At 59.7% G+C, this 10,923-nt stretch overlaps 1 protein-coding gene across 2 annotated transcripts; it reads right to left on the reverse strand.

Moving 5' to 3' along the window:
* Positions 1–8: 8 nt before the first annotated feature.
* NFKB2 (nuclear factor kappa B subunit 2) lies at positions 9–10,801 on the reverse strand. Of its 2 annotated transcripts, XM_054637214.2 has the most exons (24): positions 10,686–10,801; positions 7,722–7,905; positions 6,669–6,713; positions 6,255–6,333; positions 5,742–5,782; positions 5,544–5,642; positions 5,160–5,311; positions 4,453–4,559; positions 4,148–4,306; positions 3,956–4,060; positions 3,727–3,812; positions 3,463–3,601; positions 3,265–3,384; positions 2,984–3,169; positions 2,676–2,817; positions 2,424–2,538; positions 2,015–2,222; positions 1,756–1,925; positions 1,499–1,601; positions 1,156–1,385; positions 893–962; positions 604–776; positions 411–522; positions 9–314 (listed from the first exon to the last, which is right to left on the reverse strand). In XM_054637214.2, the coding sequence occupies exons 2-24, from the start codon at positions 7,764–7,766 to the stop codon at positions 199–201; spliced, it is 2,802 nt and encodes a 933-aa protein (XP_054493189.1). In that variant the 5' UTR covers positions 7,767–7,905; positions 10,686–10,801; the 3' UTR covers positions 9–198. The 2 variants fall into 2 exon arrangements, with proteins under 2 accessions (XP_054493189.1, XP_077039252.1); XM_077183137.1 differs by lacking the exons at positions 7,722–7,905; positions 10,686–10,801 and adding an exon at positions 7,518–7,603.
* Positions 10,802–10,923: the final 122 nt, after the last annotated feature.

Raw genomic sequence — 10,923 nt, forward strand, 5'->3', positions numbered from 1 at the left:
CAAAGAACTCCAATGGAACTTGTGTCCTTTTATTCAGAAGAAAAAAACATTAAATAAGAGCAGAGAGGGGCAGGAGCCAGCTGCATCCCATCCCCCTGAGTCCAGGCAGCCGGACCCCTAGTCGAGAAGGCACTTGTGTGGGTAAGGCAGAGGGCAGTGCAGCTCCCTGTGTGGTCATAGGGGCTGCTGGATGGCTCCTCAGTGCACCTGTGGCTGCTGGCTGGGGGGCAGCTCACCTCCCGGCTTCAGGGCTAGTGTGGGCGCCTGCTCCTCCTCCACCGACTCACTGCCGTAGGCACTGTCTTCCTTCAGCTCTGCAAAGCAATCCCCAGGTGCTCTTAGTGATGGGGCAACAGAAGGGGCAGCAGAGACACCCCCTGTCCACCAGCCCCACACCTCACTCTCTGTACCTGTGCTTTGCAGCTTCTCCAGTGCCTCGGTTTTGTGGAGCATCCTCACAGCATTGTGGAGCCCCATGGAGTCCAGGGCCTCCAGCAGTCCCCCCAGGCTGCCACCTGCCAGCTGCAGAGCAGAGAGAGAGCACTGAGTAGGGCTGATGGCCAGACAGGCAGGGGGACAGTGGCACCCCACCCAGGCACTGACCTCGTAGCTGCGCAGGAGGCTGGCACTGGGCGAGGGCGTGTCCTTGTAGGTCTCCACGAGGCTGCACAGCCCCAGGCGCTTGGCCAGCTCAATCCAGTCTGACCCACTGCAGTCCCGGTTCAGCAGCTGCTCCAGCCCCTGCAGTGCCTCACTGTCCAGTGACAGGACCTTCCCTGTGTGAAAGAGGTGCCCCCATTACAGGCTGCCCATCCTTGCTGCTGGGAGGGTGTTACCTTGCCTAGGTGTGGTGCTTCTGAGTCAGGGGGTGGGGCACAGAGGGGCTGCTCACCTGGCTGGGGGGCAGTGGGCAGCTCTGCCTTGGGCCCCTGCTGGGAGGCCTGCAGCAGGATCTCCCGCACCTGCAGACAGACATGGATGTCAATCTTCCAAAGCACTGCCCAGATTCCCCATTGCCCCTTCACACCTTGAATCTCTGCAGGACATGGAGGAGTACAGGCATCCTCACAGGAGCATCTCCTGGAACTCTGCTCCATCCATGCTGTGGCCTGCACAGAAACTTTCCCAGAGAGTTTGTCCCACTGTGCCACACACCTTCTGGCTCCGAGTCAGGTCCAGGGACGTGTGGCAGCGGCGCTGCCTGTGCCCTGCCTGCCAGTGCCCCTGTGTGGAGAGCTTGGAGCTGGTGCTGTGCTCTGAAGCCAGGGCTGGCTCCCCCAGATCCATGGCCAGCTCCTGCTCGTCAGGGTCAGTGTCTGCGTCGCTACTGGCCTCTGACGAGGATAGGCTCATGGGCTCATCATTCTCACACAAAACATCTGCCCCTGTCGGGAAAGGTTGGCATGAGCCAGGCCCACGGGTCTGACCTTGTGCCTGGCACCACCCAGTACAGGCAGCCAGAGCTATGGAGAGGGAAAGAGGAAGGGCAGTGCCTTACCAGCTTTAAGGAGCAGTTTGGTGAGGGTGGGAGAGCCCAGGCCAGCAGCCAAGTGCAGGGGGGTGTTCCCGGCAAAATCCCGGCTGTTGATGTCTGCTCCCAGCTAAGAAAGGTGTGAGACCATGAGGATGGGCTGCCTGGGCACTGCTCCTCCTACACCCCAAGGCCACAGGGGAGCCCCCACTTCTGTCAGGAGCCTGTAGGAGGCTGCACCCCAACCCTGTCCCACAGCCACCACTACACCAGCCACTCCATACCTTCTTCACCAGGTGGGTGGCCATGTTCAGGTTCTCCATCTCCACAGCCAGGTGCAGTGGGGTCCTCCCACTTTGCCTCTCCACTGCATTCACATCTGCTCCTGTCCTGACCAGCAGGTCCAGGCAAGCCAAACTCTTTTCCTTCACAGCCAAATGCACAGGCAGGAGGCCTGCAAGATGGGGATAGGCTCAGAAGCCTTCTGGCCAAGCTCATGATGGCACACTGGGGTTCTGCCCATCACCCCTGAGCCACACTCACCACGGAAACTGGGCAGGTGGAGCAGATAAGGGGTAGCTGGGCCCACGTGAGCCAGCAGTGTCCTCAGCACCTCTTCATTGCCAGTCTGGAGTGCCAGGTGCAGCAGGGAATTGCCATAGCGGTCCAGCAAGGTTGGGTCGGCGCGGGCTTGCAGCAGGAGCTGGACCACTTGGGGCTGCTTGGTGATGACTGCCAGATGCAGTGGCGTCTGCAGGACAGCAGCACATCCTCAGCAGCGCTCACAAGAGGAGCCAAGTCCTGCACCACCATTCTCTCCAGTAGCTGCAACTTGTTCAGATCTGCAGCCTCCCCTTAGCAGGAGCAGCTACAGGAGCCCCCAGGGTAGGAAAATAGGAGTGAGGAACTACTCCCAGGTAGAGGAGAACTGGCTGCTTTGAAAAACATGTACCTGTTGCAGGTTATTGGAGATGTTGATGATCTGCTGGCTGGGGATGCTAACAATGATGTCGATCAGCTGCTTGATCACAGATGTCTGTTCATGGATGATAGCGAGGTGCAAAGGCCTGTAGAGAGAGTGGGATGGCCCCTAGCTCAGCTCCATGCTTCTCCAGGTACTCCCTGCTGCCCTCAGAGCCCCCGTAACAGCTCTGACAGACAACAAGACCACCATGCTCTCCCTTCAAACCCTTTGTGTGCTCACGTGTCTCCGTTCTCATCCTGTGACGCGGCCAGGTGCCTCTGGACTGCCAGCAGCATGCGGGGGTCGGCGGTGACCGAGTAGTCGAGCAGGGCATGGGCATTGCGACGGGCTAACGCCAGCATCCACAGCTGGCACAGCTGGGCTGGGGGGCAAAGCAGGATGTCACTCACCTCCAGGGCAACAGCCCCATCCACCCTTCTGCATCCACCTGGTATGGAGAGCAGTAAACAACCCCAAAAGGTCCCCCATCCATGCCTCCCCTCCTGTGCAATGTGCCCCAGCCCTCCCTCAAGCTCAGCTCCTCCTACCGTGCTTCTGCAGCTCCTTGCAGTACGTGCTCTCTTCTGCAGGTGCCTGCCTGTCACTCTCAGGCCCCTCTGCCTCAGGGCCCTTCATCTGCACACCCCCCTGGTAGCTCCCCACTGGGTGGGTGCTGGGTGAGTAGATGCTGTTGTAGGTCAGCCCAGAGGAGTATGGGAAGCTGAGGTTCCCACCTGTGGGGCAAGGCAGAGGATGGGTGAGCAGAAGGGGCTCCCAGGCCAGACCTCAGCCATCTGAGAGAGGAGGAGAAAGAGGCATCGCCACTCACCTCCTCCAGAGCCAAAGCCCCCGGCCCCCCCACCGGCCCCCCCCATGTGCGAGCCACCGCCAAAGTGCTGAGGAAACTGAGGCAGGACTTTCTTGCGCTTCCTCTCCACTTCTTCCTTATCTGTGGGGAGAGAGGGGCAGTAGGGTGAGAGGCAGCCCCAGCAGCAGCGGACATGCAGCCTGCCTGGGTGGTGCTCACCTTCCACCACTGGGTAGTAGGTGAACTGCTTGGAGTCACTCACGTCGCCTCCCCGCTTCCGCTTCAGCTGCAGGAAGACGGTGACAGGACGGTCGATCTTGGGCTTGTGGTAGGGGGGTGTGCGGAAGACAATGGCATACTGTGGGCAGGACATGATGGACATGAGGTTCTGCTCATCCCTGAAGCTGGGGACAGGGCTGCCTCACCCCACAAGGCAGTCATCTGCCTTGAAGCAGAGCAGGACACTCCCCACCTCCCCTGTACCTGCTTGTGCACATCTGTAGGAGAAAAGTCCCCGAAGGCCTGCCAGCCGTTCTCATCATCCTCGTAGAAACGCACCTCAATGTCATCTGGGGAGAGAAGTGGCACTGGCACCACCTGTCTCCTTGCCCCAAAGAGGCTCCAAGGACAAAGACTCCTGACCACCCAGGGGCCCCGGATCTCTCCTGCTAAAGCCCCTCCAGGTGGTTTCAAATTAAGAGAATGGCCTTACCTTTCTGAACTTTATCACACAGCAAGTAGACTTCGTCTCCTCCCCGCACGGAGCCTGCTGTCTTATCCATCCGTGAGATCTTCAGGTTGGAAGCTCCGGGAGACTCTGCACATCAAGAGGCATTGGGAGTCTTGTGCAGAAGTCCTTACCCCCTCCTGCCCCATCGCCTTCCTGGACTGGCCCCACACTCACTGCTGTCATGGATGGGATCTGAGATGACAGGCTGGAGAGCCAACGTGAAGTTGCCACTGCTGTCACGGAGGTAGGCGGTGAAGCGCAACCGCACAATGCTCAGGTCCATCACCTTCTTCAGCTCCTTTGCCTCCAGCTCGATCTCACGCAGCTCCACTTCTGCCAGGGCAGGGGGACAAACTGTCAGGCTATATGGGGGGACAGTGCTCCAGGTCCCCTTCCTACCCCCCAAGCCCCACGCTAAGCCCAGCCCCAGTTGTCAGCCCATGGTACCAAGGCCCACTGAGTCCCCAGGCTGCCCTCACCTGTCAGCAGACGGCTCCTGTTACGCATCTTCTGCTGCTTCAGCTTTTCCTTCATGATCTCCATCATATTCTTCTTGGTGACATGGAGCACACCCAGGTTGCTGAACCTGGAGAAGAGGGAACCTGCTGGGATCTGGGAGCATCAGGAGCAGCAAGCCCAAAGGGGCACATACTCCTGCAGCTGGGAAGGTCCTGAGCACAGAGCGGTGCCACTCAGACAGCAGGGAATCGGCATGTGTACAGCCAAAGAGGAGCAACTGCAGAGGAGAGAAAAGGAGCCCCAGAGAGTCTGGGCTCCCACAGGTGACAAGTCCAGAGGGCTGTCAAAGACAAGGACCAGGAGGACTGAAGGCCAGAGGGATGCAAATGGTATGAGCTGAGCCAGAGATGGATATGTAAGAGCAACTGCAGCAGTGGCAGAATAACCCTGTGACTCAGGCTGACTTCCAAAGTCATCTGCAAAGCTGGGGAGCTGCAACCTCAAGGACAGAAGCTCAAAATAAGCAGCATATGTCAAAACCCAGAGACAGGCAAAATGCTCAGGGGACAGAGTTGTAACAATGAACTACACATTGCCTGACCTCATCCAGCAAACCCAGCTCCAGAGTGCACTAACCCCTATCTTCTCCCCATCTCAAAAGCTGCAGGCAGCACCCACAGCCACCTCACATAGGCAAGAGGCCGCCCTGGCTCCTCCTTGCACATACTGAGCAGTCATATCCTTGGGTCCCACGATCGTGACACAGTTGCCGGCCTCGTTGCACTGCTTGCCCACCAGACTGTGGGCGTGTACACGGGGAGGGTCACTGTGCGTCACCAGGTCTACCTCGATCCGGGCCATCCCTGTGTAGTTACAGATCTGCAGGGAATAAGGAGATGGGGGTCAGGTACAATAAGCCAGGAGCCTGAAGGATTCTCTACAAATCCCTGTTATCCCTCCCCATGGCCACAGCCCTTCCTCTGTAGCTCTCCCATCTCTCCAGCACCAGGACACACACAAGAGCTTATTATAAATTTCCTGTCCTCCCTCGTGATGCTCAAGCACTACTGGCTGAGGACACTGCTCCATCCCCTCCCATGGCAGTGCTCACCTTGACAGTGGGATAGGTCTTGCGCCCCTTCTCGCTGGATGCTCCCGGCAGCCCCCCATGGGAAGGGCCCTCGCAGCCGTACCGAAATCGGAAACCCCGCTGTGGAGGCAGAGAGTGGGTTAGCCAAGGGTGGCCAAAGCCTGATGCCATGAGAGCATGAGACAGTTACACCTGTCTTTAGCTGGGTGACATCCTTACCTGCTTTGGCTGCTCAATAATGACAAGGTAGGGACCTTCCACTGGAGGAGAGAAAGGAAAGGTACCAATGAGAAATAAGGGATAGCCAAGGTGCATGTTCTCACTAAGGATGCTGGAGATACAGGGACAGCACTGAAGGTGATGTGACCCCTGTCTGTCCCATGGGGGTCCTCAGAGCCCCCAAACCCTGTGCTGTCAGAGCCCATCTGAGAACAGCAGTCAGAGTAGCAGGAAGAGGAGGGAAGGGCCAGAGGATGCTCTGCCACTTGGGAAACAGAGACCCCCAGGAGGTCACAGCCCAACCTGGCAGTCCCTGGTAGACTGAGCAGTAGGGACAGATGGAAGAAGCCCCATCCTGGTGTCACGAGTCAGGGATTTCCAGCCAGCCCACAGTGGGGCCAGTAAGGACAAAGCCTGTGGTGCTTCTGGCAACTTAAAGGTGTGAGTCAACCTGCTGGGAAACTCCACTGCAGCTGGGGACCCCTGGAAGGGTGCAACCAGAGGGGCCCTTACCTGTCTCCATCAGCGGCTCCTTCTGCTCCATCATGTGGGAGCCAAAACTGAAGTCATCATAGTCAATCCCATCCAGGCACTAGGTGACGGGAGGGAAGGGGAGTGTGATGAGTGTGTTGGGCTGGAATCCCCCAGCTACCCTGGGCGGGCGATGGCAGTTCGACACGGCACCCCGTTCGGGCAGGCACAGATCCCTGTCCCTCCCCGGGAAGAGAGGAGGGCAGGTGCAGACCCCTCAGTGCCCACCCCTGGAGGCTGACACAGACCCTCCCGCCTCCCACCCCGGAAGCATGCACGGACCCCCACCTCCCACCCCACCCGTGGGGTCGGGCACTGCCCCGTGCCCAGCTCCGGGGCCGGGACCAGGCAGGACACCCGCCCGGGCCGCTCCGATCCGATCCGTGCCGCACTCACGGGCTGGAACTGCTCGTCCATGTCGGCGCGGGGCCGGCCGCCGGCCTGCGGGGAGAGGGGGGGGTTGAGAGGGGAGCGGGGCTGCAGGAAGGCACCGCCGCTCCGGAAAGTCCCTAGAAACCCCGCCGAGCCGGGAAATGACGGGACCGCGCGTCACCGCCCCGCCCCGCCCGCCGCGGCCGGGACACGGCCCGGGCCGGCCCGGGGCACGGCGCGGGGGCCGCGGGACGCGAGGGTCGGCCGGCACGGCCCGGAGCGCGGCTCTGCTCGGCCCGGCCGCTCCTGCGCCCGCCGGCGACCGCTCGGGACAGCAGGACGGGCTGTCCCCTCCTCGCCTGGGAATTTCGGACTCGGAGCCCCGGGCGGGCTGGAAATCCCGGAGCACTCCCGCCCGCCTCCCCCGGGCGTTCTCGCTCGGGCGCTGCCTGGCAGCTCCGGGGCGCCAGATGTGCCGTGTTTTCCCCTCGAGACTACGGAGGGATTTGCCCCACGCCGTTCCCGGCCGCCTGTCCCGCTACGGGTGCCAGTCCCGCCGCGCTGCCATGAGCCCTTCCCCAGCCAGACCTGCAGTGCAGCATGGCCGCAGAAACCCCTGGGTTCCCCAAGATCCCCACCCCACATCATCCATCCTGCACAGGGATGTGTCTCCCACACCAGGATGTCGTCTCCAAGCCCCTATGGAGTCAAACAGGAATCGCCCCGAAGTGCTGTCCCCGACCCCACTGGCTCCCCCCTGGACAAGGCAGTCTCTCCAGGACTCTGCAGAGTCAGCAGCCCCTTGTCAGACACCCAAAGCGGTGCTTTCCCTCTCCCCCGTTTCAACTTACACAGCAGCCCCTGCATCCTTACCCCGGAGGTGGCCAGAGAGAGGCATTCGCTATTCGTGTTCCCATTGCCTCCTTCCCACTGGCTTCAGAGTGGAAGGGGCAGCCCCAGAGCTCCCTGTGGGAGCATCTCCTACCACCCCAGCACGCAGCACTGGATGCTTCCCGCCGACCCCAGCAAGGCACTGCCAGCAGCAGAGGCCCACAACGCTCACACCCTCCTACTCACCGAGGAGGAAGAGGTTGGTCTCAGCAACCCGTTCAGCCCCAGCATGGCCACAGGGACTGCCAGTACCACACACAGGAGTTCCGCTGGGGCCAAGGTCTGCCTGACCACACAAAACCACCGGCGACTTCTAGCAAAGGGGCAGGATCAGGGGAGAGCCTACGGGCACGCTCCGCATTTCTTCTCACTAACCAATGAAAAGAAAAAAAAATCCCATATCTGACTCCACAATACCCTCATACTATGAATTTCTGAATCAGTCGTTGCTGCAGGTCTCACTCAGGGGATTTTGAGTGTGTGGGAGAAGAGGGGAAGGAAGGGGACTGTTCAATCCGTGCGTGACTCATATTCTTCAGAAGCTGAACAGAGCCTTTTCAAGGAGATTTTTCAGCCACTCAAGTCTTCCAAAGGGACTGTCCTGTGACCTCAAGCCTGAGGTTTTTCCCGGTTGGCCTGCCACCTAAGCACAGAGATGCATCCCAGGCAACTGTGCAGCCTGAGACTTGGGGTCTGTGGGACCTGCAAGTGCAAGGGAGGGTGCAAGGAGAAGGTAGAGATCCAGTACTGAAAAATGAGGTGGGGACCTTCCTCCTGTCATTCTGCAGGGGCTTCTGAAGGCCTAGGAACATGGACACAACCCCCTGGTGGTCTGTGGGAAGCAGCACAGACTGCCTGCTGTTCGGATCCCATTGATCACCCCACCTGGACAGCTTCAGCCTGCCACCACCAGTCACCCACCCCATCTGCTGGGCACCGATCTTCCAGAGAGGTGAACAAAGAGACAAACAATCTTCCTCAGTGGGCTGGGAACAGCCACCTACCCTACCCACTGAGCCTGGTGGGAGAGCCCAGGCCTGAAGCTGCTGGATAAGAGCAGACTGTGCCCTGGAATAGCACAACTCCCCTTCTCCAGTGGCATCAGCTCCATCTCCTCTTGAGGGGTTTTCACAGCTCACTCACTGCTGCCCAGGACACTTCCACTTGTTGCAGCAAACAGCATGACTAAAGAACGTCACAAACTTCTACCTGTGTCTCCCCATCCCACACAGCTCTGGCTCTCTCTGGAGGTTGCCAGCCATATCCCTGCATCCTTGTGCAGTGTTTGCTGGAGGAAGCCCACCTTGCTTGCTGAGCAGAGATGGTGTCACCCCCTGCTTCCTTGTTCCTGGAAAAGCAACCTCAGGCAACCTCAGAGCTGCTCTCCAGGTGAAGTCCTGCCTCCTGTGCCAAGCAGCATGCCTTCCTGGCCTCCAGGACTGGGGTTTCCCCTAGGAGTGTAGCATATGCAGCTTTTATCCCCCACACATGCCAGAAAGAAATGCATCTCTCCTTTCTCCATTAGTAGCATTCCCTGTTCTGTCTTCCCAACACATCTGCCCCTGGATCATGGGCTTGAACTGCAGACCCCATTTACTTGGCTAATTCCTCCCCATCTTCACACACTCCTAGGGTTCAGGCAGGATTCTCTGGGCATTGCTGGGAATGGGGGAAAAGAGCAGCAATCCAGCTGCAAGGCACTGCCCAGAGCAGCATCAGCTCCCTGCCCTGGAGTGCAGCACTGCCACAGCACCCTTGCCAGATGGCACAGCCTCCCTGTGCCAGCCAGAGTGCTTCAATTAAGGGCTAGCCTTTGGCAAACAGTGCGAGTTAAAGCCAATCTTCCATGCCTGCAGCTCCTTGAACGTGACCTAGTAATGCAGGTGCTATTTTCTTTCCTCCCATGACAGTCGGCTGACTTGCAGAGCTGATGCCCTGCAGGCAGGAGGGAAACACACGTCAGCCTATCTGAGGCAGGAGTGTTTAGTAGCCATGGGAAAGGGTGCTCCAGAAATGCAGGAGGCAGCGCAAGCACAGCCCTGCTCTGAACTGTGCTGGTGTACAGCTGACATGTTCCAGCTACTCAGCTGACTGCTCCCCTAACATACTCTTCCCTTTGCATTTTGATTTTCCTTGGGTCGGCTAACACCTGCAAACAACAGCCCTAAATACTTGGCCTTGCTTTCTGCAGAAATCCTGTGCTCTTCTCCATCCCTAGTCCCAGCAGCTACTGGCAAGAGGCTGCTGAGTCTCTCTCATATTGCATTCACAGTGACTTTGCTCTGAGACCCTTCCTGGAAACCAAGTCCTTGACCAGCAAGCATGGCAAAGAGAAATCCCCTCTTCCTGAAAGCTTTCTAAGCCTTCTTCTCCTGACAGCCTGCCTCTGACCACTGAAGCCATTTGTGTATCTCTTCATAAAATGCCTTTGCTCCCATTGTGGCTATCAAGTTGGTTTTGGCAAACCCCAACTACCCACTGATCTTCTGGTTTTCTCCTCTGAGGGCCTGTCAATCAGCTCCTCTGCTGCTATGAACGATTAACCCAGCTGTATGCCCTTAGAGAAGCCCTGCCCGCGTCAGCCCGGCGTTCGCTGTCTGTCACTCTCTCCAGTTTCCACTCTGCCCACAGTTCCACCACCGTGTTGGTGCTCACAGCTCCATTGGGGCTATGGCTTGCCGAGCCTGCGGGCACGGATCTGATTCCCCTCGGAGCGGGCAGCAGGCCAGCCCTGCTCCAGCGCAGGAGGGCTCAGGACATAAGAGGGAGAGCTGCAGGATGGGGAAGAACCCAATGGCAACATAGAAAATAGGGAACTTCCCACCGGCAGGGAAAAGGGTGTAACCGCCCGCGCTGGGACTGGCTGTCTCCTCTCCCCTCCAAGAGAACAAATGTCTCTCCAACCTGGATCTTCCCAACACCCCCACCCCAGCTGGCCGCATGGCCGGCCAGAGGCAACCCGGGACCGGCTGGAGCGAGAGAGAGCCCAGGACCGTTCCGCTGGGACGGGCAGCCCAAGCACAGGAATGTTAAGCCTCGGGACCGCTCAGCTCCCTTTCCCTGGGAGCCGTTCTCCCGCTGGCGCGGTAGCCCTGCCCGCCGCTGCTCGGGCGCGGCCCCCCGGCAGCCCCAGGACCCGCACCCGCTTACCTTCATCCCCGCCGCAGGCCGGCCGCCGCGCCCCGGCCGCGGTACCGGGAAAGTCCCGACCCGGCTCCGCCTCCCGGGGCTTCCCGGACCCGGCTCCGCCCGGCGGAGACAGCGGGAGGGCGGGCCCGGGGACCCCCGAAGGGACGGGCAACTCCAGGCTGCTGCATCCCGGCGACATCGCCTATCCGTGGCACTCGGGTCAGGGAACCGAGCCCCGGGCTCTTGGCTGTCCCCCGAG

Source organism: Agelaius phoeniceus, chromosome 9, assembly GCF_051311805.1.
Source record: "Agelaius phoeniceus isolate bAgePho1 chromosome 9, bAgePho1.hap1, whole genome shotgun sequence".
Taxonomy (NCBI): domain Eukaryota; kingdom Metazoa; phylum Chordata; class Aves; order Passeriformes; family Icteridae; genus Agelaius; species Agelaius phoeniceus.

Bases quoted from the DNA above. Each gene is read 5' to 3' on its own strand.
- NFKB2 (XM_054637214.2), bottom strand. From the start codon at position 7,766: ATGCTGGGGCTGAACGGGTTGCTGAGACCAACCTCTTCCTCCTCG. The intron at 3,385-3,462 runs GTGAGCACCACC...CTCTCCCCACAG, and splicing joins CTACTACCCAGTGGTGGAAG to ATAAGGAAGAAGTGGAGAGG. The intron at 315-410 runs GTACAGAGAGTG...ATTGCTTTGCAG, and splicing joins GGAGAAGCTGCAAAGCACAG to AGCTGAAGGAAGACAGTGCC.